The sequence below is a fragment of the Populus trichocarpa genome, chromosome 2 (genome assembly GCF_000002775.5).
Source record: "Populus trichocarpa isolate Nisqually-1 chromosome 2, P.trichocarpa_v4.1, whole genome shotgun sequence".
Taxonomy (NCBI): domain Eukaryota; kingdom Viridiplantae; phylum Streptophyta; class Magnoliopsida; order Malpighiales; family Salicaceae; genus Populus; species Populus trichocarpa.
Genome location: NC_037286.2, coordinates 7,610,588 through 7,633,583, shown reverse-complemented (window position 1 = coordinate 7,633,583; position 22,996 = coordinate 7,610,588). Strand labels below are relative to the sequence as shown.

The 22,996-nt window shown below is 36.6% G+C and overlaps 2 protein-coding genes across 3 annotated transcripts; both read right to left on the bottom strand.

Annotated features, from left to right (window-relative positions):
- Positions 1-362: 362 nt before the first annotated feature.
- LOC7467192 (uncharacterized) lies at positions 363-10,060 on the bottom strand. 2 transcript variants are annotated; one of them, XM_024595494.2, is made up of 22 exons: positions 9,999-10,060; positions 9,278-9,895; positions 8,424-8,671; positions 8,194-8,262; positions 7,943-8,077; positions 7,047-7,165; positions 6,661-6,966; positions 6,197-6,284; positions 6,001-6,106; positions 5,785-5,895; positions 5,404-5,567; positions 5,057-5,177; positions 4,711-4,935; positions 4,439-4,629; positions 3,687-3,854; positions 3,493-3,598; positions 2,760-2,897; positions 1,771-1,932; positions 1,492-1,692; positions 1,137-1,331; positions 951-1,022; positions 363-851 (listed from the first exon to the last, which is right to left on the bottom strand). In XM_024595494.2, the coding sequence occupies exons 1-22, from the start codon at positions 10,035-10,037 to the stop codon at positions 699-701; spliced, it is 3,735 nt and encodes a 1,244-aa protein (XP_024451262.1). In that variant the 5' UTR covers positions 10,038-10,060; the 3' UTR covers positions 363-698. The 2 variants fall into 2 exon arrangements, with proteins under 2 accessions (XP_024451262.1, XP_052306475.1); XM_052450515.1 differs by having other exon boundaries at positions 9,278-9,892.
- Positions 10,061-11,903: 1,843 nt separating this feature from the next.
- LOC7461813 (glucose-6-phosphate isomerase 1, chloroplastic) lies at positions 11,904-18,080 on the bottom strand. Its single transcript, XM_002301048.4, has 14 exons — positions 17,270-18,080; positions 17,048-17,164; positions 16,648-16,746; positions 16,422-16,505; positions 15,569-15,712; positions 15,417-15,482; positions 14,278-14,346; positions 14,063-14,170; positions 13,713-13,765; positions 13,485-13,623; positions 13,186-13,342; positions 12,928-13,006; positions 12,406-12,472; positions 11,904-12,296 (listed from the first exon to the last, which is right to left on the bottom strand). The coding sequence occupies exons 1-14, from the start codon at positions 17,801-17,803 to the stop codon at positions 12,162-12,164; spliced, it is 1,851 nt and encodes a 616-aa protein (XP_002301084.1). The 5' UTR covers positions 17,804-18,080; the 3' UTR covers positions 11,904-12,161.
- Between the last annotated feature and the right edge of the window lie 4,916 nt (positions 18,081-22,996).

The window sequence follows — 22,996 nt, the reverse complement described above, 5'->3', positions numbered from 1 at the left end:
ACGCCTGTGGGAAGCTAACCCACGCAAAACCCTTGCCTGCAATATGAAAATGGGACTCTCTCTATAGTGGTTTGATTGAAAGGCAGACTCCTCTAAAGACCAGCAATTTGCTTACAATAGTATATTGTTAATAAATGACTTGCCATTCCATGGCATAAGTTGTGTTTTCTTCTAAATAAGCTAACGTGACTCTTCAGGTGCAGATATTGTCAGCGCCGTAATCTCCCTCCCTACCTCCCTCCCTCTATCCTTTTGTTTTGTCTGAGCTGCAGCTTCTTGTTCGAGTACAAAAGTTTTGGCAACGTGGGAGCAGTTCTGGTCAAACCATTCAAAACCCCACAAGCTCAATGAAACGCAGGTGGTAATGGAAAGCTATAAGATAATAATATATTTGGAAATTACAATAAAGAAAAGAAAAGAGTGTGATATCGTCTTTCTGCTGCTCTATACAATTTTTATAATAATACTATAATGACAGAACCCCTACTATGGTGGGCAAAAGAAGCTTGTGAATCTTGAGCAGCCAAGTTGCGTGCTCTCCAGACAAAATTGGTTGTAGCCAAGAAGTATACCTGACGGCCATATTGCATCAGGCCGATGAGATCATCTCATCCCATGGGTGCTTCGCATAATTAATAAGGTTTTCCAAGTTCATACTCTACGACCACAGCACCATTACCTCCAAATTAAACCGATGTTTAATAGTAATAGGTGCTGTCTTTGTGATTTGGAGCATCCTTGCAGAGCATTGAGCGAACTTCCATGATCGATCTAGGAGGCTCGAGGTCTTTCTCCTGCAGTGCATTTCCGAGCAGCTGCTGCATGTGCGAGGCAAAGGTATCATCCAAGACCTGCAAAAATTGATAAAAGGTGAGGTTAGGATCCAATGGAACGCAGATATGGAGCTCTTCATTTAACTGAAATAGGATATTTGCTAAAGCAATACTTACAGACACTGCAATTCGTGAACCTTTATACCATGATCGATTTTCTTTCCTGTTCTCCAAGAAGCTCAGAACATCCTATGATGCAAATAAAATAAAAACAAAAATCATGACATCAGCAAAATGGCTGACCCAGAATCTAAAACAAAATTAGTGATAAAAGAACAGACTGATCCACTCTCACAAAATTACCTGCCCCATTCGGTCCCAGTAACCTCGGCAGATAGCAACAAAGACATGAGTCTCAAAAACAGATTGCAGGTGGGTAATTGTGTTTGTCAGCTGGTCTTTCAGTGGCTGCATCCTACTTTGAATATCAGATTCAACCATTGATTCCTTTGATTCTTGGAGAATCTTTTTCAATTTTGTAGGATTCTGTAATTTGGTCTGTAACCAAATAAAATAAGTAAAACTCGGACTCATTGCATCAGTATCTAATCAGACTCTCAAGAAAATAAAACAATAATCTGCATAAAGGAACAGACTCTTGTTTGCATTGCATTGATACGAAAAGACTAATTTAAGTCTAAATTTAAAAGATACTCACATTCTCTGCTAGCTTTTCTACAACAGCCTGCAGATAACTTCTAAATTTGGCTCTTAGCATGACAGTCACTTCACTAAGACGCTCTCCAGGAGCAGTGTGTCCACCATTAGGCATGCAAGAACCCCATGCCTTAAATTGAGTTTCTATCTTGGGACGCAGGACATCAAGCATCCTCTTCATGGAATTAAGCAGAATTCCAAGCTGAAGAGAATAAAAAATGCAAACCATAAGAATATCGCATAGCTAAAAGCATGCTAAACATTGAAAGAAGTGGCTCACCTCATCAGGGACAATATATGAGCAAACAGATCGTTTTGTAAGCTTCTTCACATACTTGAGGCCGAATTTCGAAGGTTCCAAGTTCTCCTTCAATGGTGCTAGAACGTCTGTATATTGCTTGTCCAAAGCTTCCACTATAGCCTTTTCGACATCAGCAATAGCCTTTTTTTTAAGCATAGCCCACATGCATCAAACACGTTCAGTAAATATCATTATTATTATAATTTCATTTTCATTAAAAAAAAGAGGTCTCCTATCTATGATAAGATAAAGAGGATCCACTGTGGGTGGGAAAAACATGAAAGAGTCAAAAAGGCAAATGAAGCTCCATATAGAACTACCTTAAGCAGCTACGCACAAAGTGTTACCAATTGACTTTCTTCTACCTTACTTTTGCTTTACTTACACAGAGGCAACATCATCATACTAAGGGATTGTTTACCATCTCCATTGGACATGGGAACAACCACCTATTTGATCCCTTAGCCCAAGCTTGCACAGAAAGCAAGGAAAATTTGATAGCCCAGTGCTGATTGGACTAGACTAGGCACCTTGAGGAAAAGGGTTTAAAGATTTTGTTGATTAAAAAACAGCAAACTCTATTCTAAGTGAGCTCACCGAAAACACAACCAGCACACATATATATTGCGAAGGAATATTCAGTCCATAAAGGCCCAAAACATGCTTTTGATTGTATTCAATTTGGGTGCATCTCATGCACAACTATTGATATATGTATTTAAATGTTGAAAGAATTGAACAAAAATTCTTCATTATGAAACCCTTGAGATTGAAAAAATAATGGAAAATAATTTGATTGGCAAATATAAAGGAGAATGTTGGATCTGCATGACTTATAGATGTTTAATGCACCTCATCATGCCACTTCAGTAAGCAAATGGTATATCTACACATGAAGCATGAGCAACAAGAAGGGTTGAAGAAACAAGATCACAAAATCATGGGAAAAGAACTGATCTGAAACTTACATTCTCTAGAACAAAGATATACTCTGGCCATCTGCATATAATTACTTCATACTGTTCCAGTGTATCTCTAAGGCGGTCATACATGTCATCCACAAAGGGGGTTGTAGAATGTTGCGTCCTGACACCTGACCATTTTACCTGCAATTAAATAAGCTGTTGAGATAATTCCAAGCACAATCTTCTTGAAACAAACATGCAATGAAGTCCCATACAATATTCTTTGCAGATATATAAATTTTAAAGAAAATAAAAAAAGATTTGCAGATCACCTTCAAATCCCACAGAAATTGAAGGCAACTCACACAAAACTTCTTTACAAATTAAACATTCAAATGCAATATGGTGATCAAGCCTGGTAAGTGAACCATTACAGATGCCTTGATGCAAACTTCAGGTCATGCACGATCACTTTAAGGTTTAAGACAGCTATAGTTGGATGAAAACAGTACTCATAAAATTACTTCCTCAGTCCCTAAATAAGTTTCCTCCTTTCTTTTTTTGGCAGTCCCGATTTAAATATCAAATTCAAAAGTCAGTATAATAAATAGCCCATTTTACTTTTTCACCATTTATCATATTTTAAATTTACTAAAAAAAAAAATAGAGATGGAAATGGAAATGGCGAAACATAATTAAGGGTAGAAATGGAAAGATAAATTATCGAGACGAACAATAATATTTTTTAATGGTTTCCTTAAAAATTTTGCATTCTTGAGGATACTTAATTACATACCTTGTCTAATTTGCACGATTCCAGCAAAGAAAGGCGCTTGTCTTGTATCCATATCATGATATACAGATGAAACAGTTCTTTTGCATCCACTCCTCCTTTCACAGGACTAGAATAAAATAAAATAAAATAAATGACATAAAATGACCTGAAAACAAGGTAAAGAAACAACAAAGTTGCCTCAAGGATAGTACTACCTAATGTTCCAGCTTGCAAGGTCCCTCTGAAAATCAGCTGTTGCAATAACAAGTTCTGCTACAGGGGGTGAAGGACCGGATGGGGGGCATGCAAGCAAGAAAGCACGCAGTCTACTACAAAGCTCTGTGCTGTATATGGACGAAGATAAAATTGGAAGGTCTATGAAACTGCAGGAAAAGAAACTCAAATATCAGATTCTTGCATGTCTGACATTGAATCGCCAAAGTGCCAAGCAAGAAACCATCCAAACATATACACAAATAACACAGTTCACAAAACTTAATTCAATTTAGGTGCCAAAATTCTGATGCAAGAAGATAAACTGACACAGACACTGGTAAAAAATCTATAGAAATATCCGCTGGAGGTGCAAACACCTGAGAAATTGATGAGCAACTGTTCTCTTCCAAAGGCTACCATTAAGAACTTGCACTCCAAAATATCAGACACTATAACTTCAATGCCATATTCTTCTAGCAGTTCATACTTGGGATAAATTTCTATATGACATGAGCTGTAGCATATCCTTGGCAGAAAATACATTTGATATCAAGATCTAATTAGAATCTAATACATTATACCAGTAAGGAAAAAACAACTATTCCCACCAAGAAAACATCATCTAATATGTATCAGTAACTTCATTATATTAGCTAGTATAAATGATGCAGTTGTTCTCCACAAATACGTCATCAGAAATTAAAAAAAGAAGAAGCTAATTCTGCTGTCATTTCAAAAAGAAAAGAAATACCTGGGAAGTATATGTTGATTGTGTATTTCGATGTCAGTCTGAATTTCATTTTTTATGTTCATACAAAGAGAACTCATCTTCTGATAAGCAGTAGACATAGCAACAGAATCCATCAATGTTGCTTCATTATTGTTGTTAACAAATTCATCTGTCTCGGTCAAGTGCCTTCTTGATCTTTTCTTGGCTGCAGCCTGAAGAAACAACCCTTCAATTATAAAGAAATAAAAAACCTACAAAAAGGTCATTACATGAAAATTCTCAATTGTCTGTACCTGGAAATAATGAGTTAAATTTGTTTGTGCCTCCGGAGACAGTATGTCGTGAAGAAGAGTATAAAGCTTGACAGCAGGCTCCAAGGCAGGTGCTGCAAGCCCAGTTGCAGGCTTGAACACATCCATAATACCAGACAGTGATGATTCATCAAGAGACTTGTAGTTCTCAAAACCAACAGAAAGAACCTGTTCAATCTGATCCTTGATTTCTCCCAGGATTCGGTTCTGGTAAAGCAGACAACAACAGAAATCATGGAAACATAACAGCAAAACAAGGACTTGAATACCACAAAGCAACAAGAATAATGACAGGAACATACATAAAACTGAATTTTTTTATATGTACCTCTTGATGACTCAGCATGCTCTTGTTGTGGCCCTTCATAATAACAGGCTTTAACAAATCATACACCAAAGTCAGGCAGTCAGCTGTTGGTGTAGCTACATCCATTATATATGAAAGGTACCTGTCAACATCATGTATTAATACCACCATTCTATTCAAATACCAATCAAGACAGAAACTAGAATTCAAAAGCAACGTTGCTCCATATGGCAGTCAAAAGTTCAAAATCAGGTCGCCGTTTTTATCTTTCCCTTTCTTGGGCCCAACATCCACATGAGCACCTCAAGGAATTACATAATGTTGGGAATCAAAATCTATGTAGAGTTAGTTGAGATCTTATATCCTACCTCAGCTTGGTATAGACATCGGATACTCCATAATATGTGGCAAATTCAGCTAGGAGCCATTTCCATGAACCATAAAGCAATAGATTCCTTTGTTGAAAATGTTGAACCTTCATGGCAACTTCTAGAACGAGGTCATACGCAACAGTTTCGGCTACAGAGCCACACTAGAATAAAAGAAACAGCAATAAATATCATAACACTATTACATAACCTATGAGAATTAATTTCTGAGAAACAGAGCACACAAAATGTAAAATCAATACTACACTGAATTCACACAGTAAAATACCCTCTACCTTTTCAGGTGGGGTGAGGAAAGACTTTTGCATAAAACTCCAATCAATTATGAGAAAACAGGTACTACGTATAGCATAGCTTTACCTTGAGATTACTGTCATCTGAACTTGTTGAGTAATTTATGTAGAGCTGCAGTTTGCCCACAAGCTCATGTTCTGGTTCTCGGTATATAGACCACCAGCGGAGCTTATCAACCTGCATCCAATTTCGATACGAGTCTTAAAACAAAACAACATACATTGCTAACTGATTTTATCCAAGCTTAAAGATTTTTTTAGATAAATACTCAGAGAAGATTACCGAGTCTTCAGCAATACTAGCGACTTGAGCAAGGACACGGCCATAATATTTCCCTTTGGAATCTAGTACTTCAACAATTAGATCATCCCCTAGACTATCTGGAAAGCTGTAGAGTCCACCAATACCTTTCACAATTAGAATTGGAAAATCATAAAAATTAAATTTAAAAAGGCGAATATTGGATAATCATACGTACAATACATGAGTTTCACCAGATCCAGGCTGCAACTTGATGGCATCCTCTTCTGCTGAACTTTTCAGTCTCAATGAGCAGGAGTAAGTTTCTGTTTACATTTATAGAAAGAAATGCTGTTAAGAATATGAACAGGATTCAGCAGGCTCAGATGTTTATGCACAGCAATGAACGAAGCCACCGGTTAACATTTGAACAGTACAATTATCTAGATGGTTTGGGATGGCCATCCGATAAGTTGACAAGCCAAGCACCTCTATCTGACCATGCTAGATAGCTTTCCAAATCATTATATCTGGGGTTCCTATAAATAGCCCATCAAGGTCAAAATAGTAACTCTCTGATTGGATGACTTACTGATCCAAAGAAAAGCTACTGCTGAACAATTCAGAGCAACAAAATAGTATGATCCCCATGTAAAATTCACATTCCCCACCGATAAGTTTGGGGTTTTGAACTATGCATACCTTGCACAACTTCATATGATGATGAGCTGTTGCGTAGACTAGTAACACCAATCTTCAGAAGTCCTGAAACCTGTTTGATGTACTGAGTGCTGGCATGCACATATGCCAAGCTTTGGCGTGAGAAAGAACCATTTGCAGGCACACGAGGGGCGACACGGATTTTTCGAAAAGTTTTCCAAGCAGAAGAAAGCGATGACTGAAACTTGGATAAGCGATACTGGACCACATCCAATTTTAGCTTTGGTGCTGAAAGAGCTGAAATACTACAGCCACTGGGAGGGTCGAGACTTGTTTTAACTTTACGGACTGCACAACAAATGAGATAAAAGGACAGCTGAGAACAAGTATTTTGATGGTGAAGATGTTGATTCCGGGATAAGTATTACCTTGCACCTTCATCTTCCCAATTATTTTCTTAGGCTTTGGGGCAGCTCCCTCACAAACAAGCTCAGAAGAGCGCTTTGCCAATAGTTCCTCTTCTGATTGTAGTAGCACGTGATGTACACTGTCATATACAAAAAATGGGAGCTACAGTGAGATTGTGGGAAGTTACAAATTAGGAATTTAAGGGATCTTCACAGTGATGCTATAACATGCATGGTTACCTTCAGAATAAAATGATATCACATAAAGATTCTCCAAGTAAGAGAGCAAAAATGAACTTTGTTCTTAAATCTCAGACACTAAACAACACATTGATATGCTATAGTAAACTTCTTCACAGACTTTGGAGGACTTCCATTAATTCATAAACCTCTAATTTATACTTTGGGAATTGATATGGTTTCATCTGGAAAATAAATTTGCTTCAAAATTCATGTTGTTGTCTAAAAACAAAATGAGCATTGCACTGTTTTCTCCTAATTATATACAAATTCTTACACATCAAACCTGATGAAAACGACCTGGATGGCCCTTGAACTAATGGCTGCTAAAGCATCTCATCATAGAATATCACACAAAGCAATTATAATAAAAAAAAGGGGCAGGCACAAGTGTCCAGGTCAAAAAAACTAGTATGTCAGTCTGCTTTCTTAATGCTCCAGCAGCCCTAGGTCTGAGCCAAAACATTATAAATGCATATCAAAATATAAAACTGGTAATACCTTGAAGGAAAAGGAACTAAAAAATTTTCTGCACTCTTGCAACAGTATGGTGGAATTCAAGAATTCTCAAATATTTTTAAGTCAGAGGACATCCCATTCACTTTGTTGCATTTGCCTAGTCAATCAGATATTCTTCTTTTTATAGGAGAAAAAGGAAAAGGAAAAGGCAAACTCACCTAAATGCCTCCCGTAGTAAAGCACATTCATTTTCCAAGAACATTGGTGCTTCCATGCAACCCCTAGCCCAAGCATGAAGGCAAAGCCGCACGCACCCATCATATGCAATTACAGCATGCCATGGCCCCAATGCACTGTGTTAAATTTATAAAAGTTATTAAAAATTTAATGAACAGAAAAAAAGGCAAAAGATGAAATATCAGTTTTATCTTCTTCAACATCTACAATTATTGCATTAGTTACACAATACCTTGCATGAAATGTTGGGACTCGAGCTGGGTTTGAGCCAGATGTGCCAGCTTCTGCACCAGCAGTTGCTCTGTGAATGAAGAAAAAATATAAAGAAATTTATATGATTTATTTAAAATAAACAATTAAAAAGCCCATTTCAGTGAAATACCAATAAAGGGACTTCTAAAATAAAGAGCAGTTGCATCAGTTCAGCTAATACAGAGCCACTATTAGAAAAGCTTCACGGACCTTACAAACTTATCTGGATTCTGGTCTCCACTATTGTCCTTCAGTTCAACTCCGGTTGCATTTTTTATTTTATTTGGATCATTATTGGTATAGAGACCATGTGAATTTTCAGGGCCAGCTGCTTCATGTATTCCAAATGCTTTTTGGGCACCTTCTTTAATTTCCTGACCTCCACAAAATGGAGGCGCACTGGGAATGTCATCATCATGAGAAAATTTATTATTCTTCAGGTTTCTGGAATGCAAATCCTGCAAACCAACAAGCTCAGCAACTAAAGTCTGTAAAAACATGAAAGTGCAAAAACCATGCAGAAAGCTTATCCTGTAAAAATGAGCAGGTAATAGATGAAGGATGGCCCAAACACAATTCATCAAGCCACGGTTCAGATAAAATTGCTAACAAGTTACAGAATTAGTGAAAATGATACTAGTTCATCCAACAGAAAGTTGAAATTCAGATTATACAACATGGACACAAAACAATCATCCCTCATTTTGGCTCTCTAGACGCTTGCTTTAGCTTCTGATTCTTGTAAATTGTATATCTACAATATGGTATGCCAACCTCAAATGGTGCCTCACATCTGCTAAGGATGTTCTATACCATGTATTTATCGAATTGAAACAGCACACATGGATGCCTAAAAAGTGTTACTAAATCCTGAGATTTCTATGCAGATTCTTCATGTAGCCTGAGCAACCTCAGTGTACAGCAACCAAATAACAGCAATATGACTACAGACATTCAACATCAGGCATCTAAGCACACATGCACAACCAATCACAACCCAACACACACAGCATACGCAAATGCAGCCCCAACTCCGAATTACAATTAAACTGAAGTAAACAAACCTTGGCAGCAACAGTTTCTACATTAGCTTGAGAAGGTACACTTGAAGCATAACCCTCTGAAACATGTAATTTACTCCTCGGCAAAGCACTACTAACACTCCCAACTTGACTGGCAGAAAACTCTGAACTACCTGCCGAATCTGATCCCTCTTCCTCATCCTCCGTATAACCATTCCTTCCAACAGAAGCATACCGCGCATTCCCTCTAACCAAACTCTCAGAGAAATTCCCCCCTCTACCTGCCACAGTCTCCATAGAAGAACTAACATCAGAGTACCCATAATCACTGGCATATCGCGAGGTCCTTCGGGCAGCATTTCCATATCTTCGTTGATTAGTGGTGGAATTGGGGACTTTTTCGTCCTGTGGAGATGAATCTAAGGAATACCGTCCACCATAAACATCATCCTCGTCTGACTCCGTGACCATGTCATTGTCTGAGACAGACCGGCTATCATCGGCATCAGGCGGTAGGGTTCTAGGTAACGGAATTGCCGAGGATGGCAAGTGTCCACTTCTGAATTTAGAAGCTGGAGGTAAGCCAAACCCTCGGCCGTTTCTAATTGGATCAATTCTAGGTCTTAAACTTGAATGTGCGAATGCAGTTGCTTCTTTCTGCTTCTCAATCAAGAAACATTATTAGATCTCAGTGAACTACGACTGTTTGATAGTAAAAAAATAAAATTAATTTTGTTGAAATTATTAATATTATTATCTTTACCTCTCGAGCCCAACGGCTGTCAGGTCCTTCACGGAACATTTTAAAAAAAAAAAAAAAAAAACCTACACAGCCACAAAAACATGAATCTCAGTTTACAAAACAGACAGACAGACAGACAGAAAGAGAAACAAATAAATATAATGTGAAATAAAAGCATTGGAAGAAACCAACCGAATCAAACCTCTAAGATTATGAAAGCAACAGGACTTCAGTGAGAGATCACGATTGAGTGAGAAGGACTGTCAGTGTGTGCGAGTGCGAGTGCGAGTTCGAGAGAGAGAGATGATGAAACGAAATCAACTTGGAGAAGTGGAAGACAGTGAGATTTGAGAAAAGTTTGCTTCTCTAATAAGCTTTTTTTGATAGTACTGTTATTTTTTTCCAGCCACTGCAAGACGCTTAAGCTTCTTTTTGCTCCTCTCTTTCTCTTTTATGCGGGTAATTAAATATGAGAATGAGAGAGACAGCGAGGGTTTTCTTTTTCTTTCTATTTTAGATTCTCTCTCTTCCAAATCACCCAGATAAGGAAGAGTATTAATGACATCAACGTGATCTGTAGAAAACGCCGTCGTCTACGTTAATAGTGAGGAAATACGACGCCGTGGAAGGACAGCAGATGGTATCAATAATCAACAAATATTCTATACATCAGGCGGAAAATAAAGCGCACGTAAGAGAGATGAGGAAATCGTGATTCGTGAAAAAAGTAACGGGTGAGTTGACGTGGCAAAAGAGCTCCGTTTTCTTGTTATTTTACATTTAACTAATTACCAATAAATAGTCGAACGTTGTAAAGTGGGGACAGGCACTCCTTACTCTAATTCCCCGCTAAGCACACATTCACTACGCTAAGGAATCACTCACGTGCTTTGGTGGGGTCCCCACGAGAACCGCAACACCACTTTTCTTCTTCGAAGTGTTCGGCTCTTTCTTTTTGCTTTGTCGTAACCAAATTCAATTGTAATGACCACAATGCCCATCATCAACCGTTTGATGAACAAATAAAATGTTGTTTAACAAACGCAAAGACACAAGCAGCTTCACATGGTACAGCATCAGATATCTAATTTTTGACGTCGGAGGCGAAAGAGGAAAGTCGATAGGGCTCCGGCTGGGATGTATTCAAATAAAAAAAAACCGTGTGCTTGACGACGACGACGACGAAGATGGTCCATGGTCGACGCATGTGAACTTCGGATTTTATTGTTTTTGGCTATACGTGAGTTTGGATCGTACAGCAACATAGGTGTTTTTTTGAATTTTTATAGTGATAAGCCAATCATTCCACTAACATTGACGGTGGAAATCAGAGGAGAATAAACTTTAATTTGAAATTTTTTGAACAGCTGGAAACTGGCCTCGTTTCATTTTCAATTTACCAATCTTGTTGACATGGGGTACTTATGGCATTAGGCTGGGCCACTACTAGCTTGCCAAAGCTAGAGTGCTTCACCAATCCAATTACCTCAATCAGGTTCGGTATCAAGGAAATGAAGCCAGGCCCCGCTGCCTCTCTGATGACCCACCTAACCACCTACCATTTTAAAAAGGTGGAACAGATAGTCTTGTTGATAGATCAGTTCTCCCTGTCCATAAAATGCTCCAACCGTTCAAACGCATCGATTGCAAGCCTAACCGTCTCTCCGTGTACAAGTTGATTCATAGTCTCATTGCCGTGAACAACCAAAAACTACGCATAAACCTTAAATTCAGCCTGCACAGATTGAAAGCACCAGAGAGGTGACTGCTTGATACGGGTAATATAGGCATTGCCTTCAAATTTCTTGCCCTCCTATCTGGTGGTTTTCTTTCATATCTTCTCCAATTTGTCCCGAGATCATAAGATTTATTCAATATATTGTCTGACATCTTGCATAAAAGCAGAGAATTTAGGTCACTTGAAACTTGAGGGCAACCCACCGGTATAATACAAGATGCTTTCAAATGACACTTGATCCCAAACAAATACGTCTTACAGGGGGCAACTTTCTTGACAGTGGTTCTAATCACACACAAGGACAATGGAAACTTTTTTATTTTGATGAGTGCTCAAGGTTTAAAAAAATCTCAGCTCATGTAATACATGCAGTTCAAAATCAGCTTATTGGAGTTCTTTTTCCGAACTTGAAGACATGTTTTGTTATGATCTTCACTGTTATAAATTTAGGCAAATAGCTCATCCACATTACACTCTCCAAGGAAAACTTTGAGACTGCGCGGTGAACCACAGCTGCCTTCAGCTATAAGTGCTCTGTCATTAGCAGCCATGTGTGCAATTATCTTGTATATCATTTCAATCTGCAATCAATGAAAGGAAAGTTTTTGATAAAAAAGGAAAGAGAGAGAGAAAAAGTGTTAGCTGGACATTCATCGCTCAAGCAAGCTGAAAGGAGGTTATTGTACATACATCTTCGGTAGCATGGCAACGATCGGCTACTTCCTCGATTGTCAATGGTTCCACGGGCTGTTTGCAGCTGAAAAGCCAGAGGAACGTGATTGCAATCAGCAAAAGGAAAACTACTTCCAATAAAGTAAAGAAGAAAGCACAGAGATTAGAAGTTATATAAAGTTGCAAAAGTTAGATGGTTCAAAAGGTCAGAATTCAGGTCTGGCTGAAAAACGGTTAGGGAACTACTTTTCATCCAAAAGAGAGTTCCTTGGAGCCAATAGTACAACAAAGTTGAATCATTCTTCTGGCCTTCATAATCTCGTGGAGCTGAACTGTTACTATAAACAATTTAGGCTGATGGAAAAGGTAGTAATTGTATAGCCAGGTTGGTTTGAGCACATGCTATTTGTGAGTGGGGGCAGGGGGTAGGTGGACAGTCCTCCACATAAAGACAACATCATGCAAGTAGATTTTGCAATAGCACTAGCACATCAGATAAAGTACAAATGGGAGTACAATTGTGAGATTGTCATATCTTACCTTGCCTCATTGAGCACTGCCAAAACCCGCTTCTGAAGAGCTAAAACTTCTCCTGCTGCTTTCTTCCCTGCTTCCACACCTGGGATGGCGATTAGATGTAGATACTAACACTAGTAAGACACAGATCACTCATCAAATATGCATGCATGTATAGTAAGATCACTTAGACTAGAGGGACAAGCAAGAGCAGCCACAATAATAACCTTCATTTCTAGAATCAGATGTGATTTATAGGCAACAGGATACAGCAGTATTTACCAGGTTGATGATAAGCATTGATGTTGACAAGTGAGGCATATATCCCAACTGCCCGCTCATAAAGCCCAATAAGAGCCCCAACAGATCTGGGGGTCACTTCTTGCACTGTGACTGTTATAGATTCCCTGTCCTTGGCATACAGAGCTGACCGAGTTCCCTACACAAAACCAAATCAGTTTTAGATGGGAGCATCTTGAGCATTTATTAAAGGAAATCAGTGGAGCTGAAATCTCATCTCCACCGTCTAGAACTAAAACCACTATTAGTGTTTAGATACCGTCTCTTGTTTGCACATCTACCTGTAACATTCCAAATAGGTAGTCACCACATGTGACACCTGGTTCAAGCTCCCAATCATGGCCAGGGGGTCTATCTCGTAGCACTTCAATGAACGTTACAAAGAAATTGTGCACTCCTTCTCTCAGTTGTTGAATGTAACTAAAAAATATAACTGTGTGCATCAGGACGCAGCAAGACAGCACCAACAAATAAATCATAGAAAACTATACATGATCAGCAAAACTTACGCATGCTGATCCGTGCTCCCTTTATTTCCATAGACGGTAAGTCCTTGATTTACCTGAGAAATCAGAGAAAGTCTCATCACCTAGGAAATTCTGGGAGGATTCAATAGGTAAAGGGTGCGAGAAACAGTTTATAGAGCTCGAGTGACATCCCTGTTCACAGATGGGATGCCACCCCGAGTCCTCACATAAGAGGCAACGACTCTTGCAATATTATACATCTCTACCAAATGTTTTTACAAGCTTTAATCATAAAGCAAACTGAACTAACAGCAACCTTCAAGATGAAAAACTTGGTGAAAAAAACGCAACAAGGCAATTAAAATTGATAATTTTTTACTGATTGCACATACCCGATTACCATCAAGATCAAATTCCTTTCCAAGTGATTCCATGACCAGCTGTTGCAAATACCTACTGAATAGCAATAGGCTGTCCTTGTATGGAAGCACAACCATGTCCTGCAGAAAGCAAACAAGCGAGGACAAGCAAAAAAAAATCAATTCTCATAACTGGTTTTGAATTTCTGATAACTTGTATAGTGCCAACATTTAAAAGGAACCCGTACCTTAGATCCCACCCCCTCAGAAGCCCAATACCAACATAAAGCTAGCAAAGCTGCAGGGTTATTCCTAAGCTGGAGGAGAACTGTATTGATCAGAAGGATGATCCCAATGCAATGCACAAATATAAAACAGAAGATAAAACTAAGACAATAAACCAGACATCAAGCCACAGTTAACCATGCAACTTTCTAGTGGCAAGCAAGGTAAAACCTGCAGAGTAGATAAATCATTGACCTCTAAACAAAGAACTGAGCATGTTCATAGAAATCACAAAATAAAATAATTAGCTCTCCCACAGAACTAAATACTACAGCAGTACTTCAGAAGGGGCAACAGGATATCGTGGTTGAATTTTCAGGCCATAACTCCAAAGCAACCTAATTGCAATCATCTAGAAAGCTCCTCGACTATGCCACTGGATCAATCCCATTTATGCAGCAATAAAAGGAAGAAGATGAAACAGCAAGCATGAATTGGTCTTTTGCCTGCTTGGTTGGAACAGGTGAGTGATGGTTAATGCAAGATCCACTTTACACCACATTTACATTTATGATATCCTTAGATGACTCATTTATCTCCTACATAGCCTGCTCAACAGAAGGGGTGGAAGCAGAAAATTCCCTGCAAAGTTACAATTATACTTAGACCACATAGTATTTTAGAGTGACATCCACATTTTTCACCTTCTTGTCATACATTTTTCATCATCCTAATAACTTACATGGTTCATTTGAAAAAGATAAACTTCACAACAGTCTATAACTTATTTAAGAAACCTCCAAAACTTAAAATGTTGGGGATGAACTGACAAGCATCTAGATTTGTAAAGTCCTGTCCAAAATGTTCACCAGGCATACCTAAAAACCACCACCATAAATCACGCTTGTTTATATTTGAATTGCATGAGCTGAAGTGCAAGGATCCTGTTTTGATGACACGGAATTTTCAAATAAACTGGAACCTCTGAGCAAATTAATATGGTTTTTCTCCAAGGTTCCAACAGGTCACCTATAATTTGGAACCTCTGAGCAAAACAGTAACTAAATTGAATCAAGAAAGTGTTCAAAAGTTCAAGCAACTAGCAATTCAAAAATCAAATATGACAAATTCATGGTATAGAAATATAAGAATCAATACTTACCACTGTGGTCCTATTTGCCTCATCCATCAATGCCGCACCAGCTAGCATTTCTCTGATGTCAATCCCCTGAAGGAAAGATCACCCATAAGGAATCATGTATAATAAATCAAGATAAATGAACACTTAAGACTCTGAAAATAACGGTAATTTACCTGAAGCGCTGCTGGAAGCAGGCCAACTGCAGACATTTCAGATGTCCTACCACCCACCCAATCAAACATAGGGAATCTAGCCAACCAGCCCTCAATTCTTGCAGTGTTGTCTAGTAATGAATTTTCTTGTGTTATAGCGACACCCTGCATCAAATACATGCAACAATTTCATAAATAAAAGAGTGGGGAGGGAAACTGCATGAAGAGTACAAGGAAATCTTATTCAGAAGTAACAACTTCAGTATTAAAAAACAATGCAGCCTATAATTTTAAGAGACAGGTCAAATATTCATCATTCAAAATCAATAAAGTCATCTGTCACATAAATAGAATCAGACAAGTTAGCATCTCACACTGCCATCTCACAATGGACAGCACAATCAATGATCTAATAACAAAGTTAGCAGCTCAACACTAACCCTGACTCAGTTCTTCTAACATAATTGATGTATGCGACAAATGTGAAAGCTATGTTATTAACATGTGAGACAATCCATAATAAGTGACAAGAAACTTCAGTTCTTAGGACAAGACTCTACTAGAACAGTGCACCGTAGCAGGCACTTGCATGCACTGATCATCCTTATAACTAATACTGGGACACTGTCAATGCAATTTACTCATCTAAAGGAGGTTTGACCATGTCAAAGGGTTACATGCAAGGAAATGCCAAAGAATAGAATAAAAAATCAAGAAATATAACAAAATGAGCATTACCTAGATTGTTTACCGCACGCTGTAGCATTTTATTCCAGCTTAGTTCCAATTTAGTGGTGAAAGAAAATTTTTAAAATCCCTTGATAAGAAGCAAGGGAAAATCACAAAAGCAGAAACAAGAACCTGAGATCAAAACCTGTTTTGCAAAATCCAGTCCAGCTTCACGAAAGGCCTGCTGTACTTCCAACAAACCATTTCTAGTTTCAGGGGTTCCTCCACTCTGAGAAGAAATGGCAAAAAGATTACATTGGCAACAAACTTACTTTGTAGCAAAATGTAACAAACACTTCTGAGAAGAGAAAACGATAACAATAATGGAGAATTGCATCTTCCTAGGAAAGAAGCAGTATGTCCATATGGACCTTTGAAATCACAATGACAAGAGTAGAAGCCAGCTCGGGTCCAAGCTGAGCAATCTGATGATCAATTCCAGCAGGGTCTGTATTATCAATGAACCTTATCTGAAAGGAGACAAAGAAAATATTTATCTTCCGCATTCAAAGCATGACATTTACAAGAAAAAAAAATATTTTCATGCAAAGAAACGACAATCAGGTCATGTCATCAGCATGCATGCTTTCTTGGTTCTAAAAAGTAACACAAAACCCCCACAGCAGTACAAGTAATGGCATTTCAGCAAACACTAAGCAACTCCCCATGTGAACAGCAGCAATGATAATGATGATGATGACAACGACAATAGCATAGAATAGAAGAATGCATATTCAGAACTAACATATTTTAGTGGCTTATTGGAAATACCTTGAGAGGAGGATTATCGGGCGCCAATGCCTCCGCAACAAACTGCGGACCGAGAGCTGAACCACCAATCCCAACAGAAAGTATTTGAGTAAAACGCCCCCCGTCCGGAGTCTTAATCTACATTTTATAATCAGCAAAAAAAAAAGTATCAAAAAGTACTTGAATTAACCTTAATAATCAGTCTCCAGTGATGAAAAAAACATATATTAGCCCGTAACTAACCTTACCACTGACGACTTGATCAGCAAAATCACAAACAGCATCAAGAGCCTTATCAATCTGAGTTTTCAAAAACGACTTAGGCGCTAAGGTTGAATTCCTCAACCAATAATGCCCAACCATTCTCCCTTCATCAGGATTGGCAATCGCGCCCTTCTCTAATTCCTCCATGTCCTTAAACGCCTTATGGAATCGGGGCTCCATTTCCGAAACAAACTCGTCCGTGAAACCGATCCGACTCACATCCAAATACAACCCTAATTCCTTGTGCTGGTAGAGCCAGTCAACGTATCTCCTCCATAGAGAATTAGGATCTTTTTCTAGTCCGAGTTGTTTAGGCTTGTTCGGAAGTTTGTCGTTTGTTTTTGATAAATCGGCGGGGATATCGCTAGCGATTGAGCGAGTAGGAGTGAGTAGAGTCCGAGTTCGATATGTGAGCGAGGTTTTGAGTAGGGGAGGATTAAGGGTGGTTTTCCAAAGAGAGTGCTTGGGTTTGAGAGAGGGAGAAGAGGAGCAGAGGCCAGAGAGAGAGGCCATTTTTTGGGATTTTTGCGATGACAGCGAGAGATTATTAAGGGATGGAGAGAGAAAGAGAGAGGTTTTGGTTTGATTTTAGGCCATGACTGACGATATTTTTTTAGCGAAATGAGGTAAAGGAAGTTTGGTGTTTTGGAGGCAAGAGGGTTCTGAGATGGGTGTGTGTGGGTGGGTGTACAGCAGGATTCACACGTTTGATTGGTTGGTTTCTTTTTGTTGTCTCATCGATGGCAAATGGACGATGGGAGGAGGGGCCTGCTCTTACAATGGTGTCCTCGTCTATTCCTCAGTTTTTTTCTTTTCCTGTTTTTTTTTTTTTTTTTTTTTTTTTGTCTGTGGAGGCAGTATAAACAAAGGCTGCAACTTTCCACCAATGAAAAGGCAGGTAGTGTTGCGTGGAGGTGTTCAGCAAAAGTCAGCCAACCAAAAAAGCCAAAAAAAAACAACTAAAAACACTAAACTAAGAGAAAAAATCAAAGAAATTAATCTAAAAACTAGAAAAATCACTCTCCCTGACCCTGAAACATTTTTTTCTTTTTTCTTTTTTCCTTTTTTCTTTTTTCTTTGACAGCAGCCGCATGGCATATCTCTCTCCCTCCCTGTTGACACTTGAAAGATCACCTTGAATCTATTGATTGTAAACCTTTATTTTTTTCTTTTTTGACAGCAATCGCACCTTCTCATCTTCCCCGTGTCTCCCTCTCTCTTTCTTCCCTTTTGATCGAAAACCCGATCTATCAATTCTTGATCTTGAAATCTAAGATAATCTTCAATTTTCTCTTTTAATTTATCTTAAAATGGACTGTAATTAGTAGTTATAGTTTTTTTTTTAATCTCTTCTGAGATTTATTAATTTAGACTAAGTTCATTGCATAAACCCACATCGAAATGAAATTAAGATCGATATTGAACACACCCGTCGATCTAGTTCCCGATGTTCTTTTGGGTCCTCGGTATTTTTTATCTCCCATTTGTTTTTGTTTTTGTTTTTTCTTATTTGTTTATTTTGATAAATATAAGGTGTGCGACTTTTTGGTTGCCAAAAAAACAAGGTTTAATGTAAATGGTAACAAAAAAAAATTAATTTTTTTTTTGTGGGGGGGGGGGGGGGGGGGGGGGGATTTAATTTGGTTTTTGTCAGCTTCGTTTTTGTGTGTAGTTAATTAATTTGATTCTTATATTTAATAATGGGGTGCCGAAAATGGGAAGAATCAGAGTCTTAGGATGGGGCTCTTTAGTTTTACATTTCGTGAGCTTGCGGCTGCAAGGAGAAAGTTTTGGGAGGTTAACTAAATTTGTTGCCCGTGTTTAAAAAATCTAAGAAAAATTTGACACCCGAAATAGTGATTTAATTAATAATTTAAATGATGTAATTATCAAATTCAATGATAGTAAAAAAAATAACATCAAAAAAAATAAAAAAAACTCGATTTAAATTAACTTTGATTATAAAACAATTTAATATTAGAGGGCATAACTAGAAAAAAAAAATGAAATCAGGTTAAGTCGCAAACTCTGCAACCATGGATATGTAATTGAGATAATCCCAAATAAAAAAACACGAGAAAAAAAGTTTGAATACCAATTATTAATAAATCAAATCATAGCATAATAACTTCAGGGAAAAAAAAGTGAAGCTCAACCTCTGAAAAATAAAATGTTGGAGGATAAAACATAAAAAAATATTTTTTTAAAAAAAAGGTTAATAAAACTCAGCATGAGCCCACTTGAGTCAAGATGTAAAATCTTTGACCCAGTAATGATACCAAAGTGACCATGTTCGAAAGTAAAATTAATAAAATCACGAAGCTCAATTATCGAATAATTTAATGTTAAAGGAAAAAAATTTTAATTAAAAAAAATCAATGGAAAAATATAAGTTAACTCGAGTTAACGTTCAAACCTCGCGACCATGAGAATCATGAAATTCTTGAACCGGGTTCAACCATTAAGCTTAATTCACAACCAGTTTATTTTTTACGGATAAGATTATGAAAAAAAAATATTAATTTAAAATACTTGTCGAATGAAAAAATATAAAAATAGAAATAACAGAAATCAAAATTGATAGGAAAGAAGAACCATGAAGGATAAAATTGCAAAAAAATAACATAAAAAACGAGGAGAATAGCCCAATAGAAAGGAAATAAAAAAAAGTGTGATTAATTTTAAATAAATCAAATGTTGAACGATGAAATTGAAATAGTTCAATTTTAAAAAAAAAGAAAAATTCACGTTAACTTTTGAAATTGGTAACTCTGATCATGAATCCGGGAGTAACCCTATAGCAACGGGAAGAACTGAGTTAACCTGCAGACCCCGCAATAACAGACATGAAATTGGGATAACCTATAAAAAAATAAAGGAAAAAGGGAAAACTAGAAAGACTAGATCTGGATAAATTAGATGTTAAAAGATGAAATTTATATAAATAAATTTAAAAAAGAAAGACCTGAAAAAATAAAAGTCAACCCATGTTAACTTTTAAAATTGATGACTCTAGTTATAAACTCAAGACTAATTTCATAGAAGACAAACTATATAAAAAAAAATCCAAAAAAAAGTAAAAAAAAATAGCTTGGAAAAATGAAAAAAAAAAACCAGCAACCCAATATTGGTATACCTCTTAAACTCGATATAATATTTGAAACTCGCAATCTGTGAAATATTTGAACTGAGTTCAATAAAAAAATTAATTATCAATTAATTTAATTTTGAATAATAAAATCATGAAAAAATATCAATTTAAAATACTTATAAAAAAAGATATCAATAAAAAAATTTAGAATCAAGTTTGATAGGGAAAAAAAAAACCACATGAGGAAATTAAGGGGGAGGAAATCATTGTTTGGGGCACTTTTAGACGACAAAACTTGTTACTACTGGTGTTAATGGTTCTATTCCACAATAAAAGTTTGGTTTTACTTGTTTTGAACCTTCCCCTTACCTAAAGAAATAGAACAAGATGGAAGGAGTCGTGTTTTTCAGCTGTTTTAAGGGTTTTGTCTTGTTAAATGATTTTCCAAGGTTTTAAAGATGTTTATTAGGTTTTTTTAGTCAAAATAGGTGAATATATATATATATATATATATATATATAAATATCAAAGTAATGAAAGGGATGAGAGTTTGTTTGGGATTATGGTAACGGTTTAAAGTGTTTTTTACTTGAAAATATATTAAAATAATTTTTTTTATTTTTTAAAAAATATTTTTCACATCAGCACATTAAAATGATATGAAAACATAAAAAAAATTATTTTAAATAAAAAAATCAAAATTTTAAGGAACGCGAGTTTGCACTGCATTCTCAAACACACCGTTAGTCATTAGATCTGTGTTAATTTTAGAGAGTCAAAGACATTAGATTTTTTTATTCAGAGGTCAAAACAGTAATTTTATTATGTAAAAAAAATATTCAATTTCATATAATATATTAAAAACAATTATATCATAGTAAAAAATAATCATATCCTCAACCCCCAGTATGGTTTTTTTATATTATTATAATTAATACTAACTTGAATCTTGTTGGGTAATAACTTCGCAGGAGATTTAATTTTTTTTTTTTGTTAATAAACAAAAGTTCAACGGTGAAAATTTTAGCAGAAAATATATAATTTTATCAAGTTGCTAGTTGTTTACCATTAAGGAAGGAGAGCTTTCAAATAAACAGCTATGGTACTGGATTGATCCAATTCGAAGAATGGGTGTACTATGCTGAAATTTTAATTTTAATTTTTTATTAAAGTTATTATTTAGTGTTTTAAAATTATTTAATATTTTAATAATTATTTAAAAAAATATTATTTTAGTATATCTCTAAATAAAAAATTCTATAAAAAATTACTTTTATTATTATTACAAACACACCCTAAATTTTACCGATGAACAACATTGAAAGGTTTTTTCGAAGGAAATGTTTCCTGCCAAGTAATGTGGCTTGAGAACTTTCCCTTGGTTGTTCAGAGGGTTTTATTTCTAAAAACAAATAATTTTGTTCTCGTTAATTCCGTGAACAGCAGGCAGATATTATTGTTTGCAATTCGTGACTCGTTGGAATTTCCAGTCTGGCATTTTTATTTTTTTCAACTACAATTATTGATAGCTGTCGCTTGATCTGTGTGAAAATGATATTTGATATGATCTATGTCCATAGTTCTCAGTCCATTTGCGGTGAGAAACAGTGACATACGGTCCACTCCAACTCATCTGGGGATTTTGGACCACGCCACCAAAGAAATACTTGACCAAAGATTTTATTCTTGTTTTCTACCTGAAAAATATTTCTTGACCGTTTCAAGCAAGTTGTTTCAAAATGCGTGCTGCGGACCCCAAGAGCTTGTGCTTATTGAAATCAATTTTTTTGATTTACAGAGACGATAAGAATGCATGTTCCAGTAGTTAGCGATCAGTTTGTTCTAAATAGACAGGGTCTCGAAATCTTGAATCTTCCAAGACAAACCCAAATCAAATTACTTGTAAGACCAATTCATAGTTCATTTGACTGTATAGTTTTAATCGATTTTTTGTTTTTGTTTTACTGTTACAAGCATCTACCAACTGGAGTTTAATTCAAATTATTTTGGAGGTTTGAATCCGGGTGATTATTTTTGGTTCGGTTCGGTTTTTATCAAAAAAAATAACTAAACAAAAATTATTTAAAAAAAAACCGAAACGGGTCAAACTAACCGGTTTCGGTTCTGGTTCGGTTTTTTAGGACAAAAACCGGTTCAAACCGGTTTGGCTAGGTTTTTCCGGTTTTGCTTTGTTTGGCTCGGTTTTTTTTTTGCTCGGTTTAGGTTCGGTTCGGTTTTTTGCTTATAGAACTAAAACCGAACCAAACTGGCCGGTTTTTTTAAAATTTTAATCGATTTTTTTACGGTTCGGTTTTTTCGGTTATTTTTTTTCGGTTTTTTCGATTTAATCAGTTTTTCTGATTTTTTTACTGACCTTTACTTGACAACAAGAAAATAAAGATCATTGAACTTGCTGTTACTTTATGTTGGGAAGGACCAAAGTAGAAAAGAATTTCAATGATAGATTCAAAGTTCTCATAAAATTATCCACTTTAGTCCCAAACTTCATAGATTATACCTATCATGTACCTTTATATTTTTACAATTCAATTATGGTAAACAAATTTATTTTTGTTATTTTTTAGTCTCATGATTTCAGAGAGAAAAGATAAAGA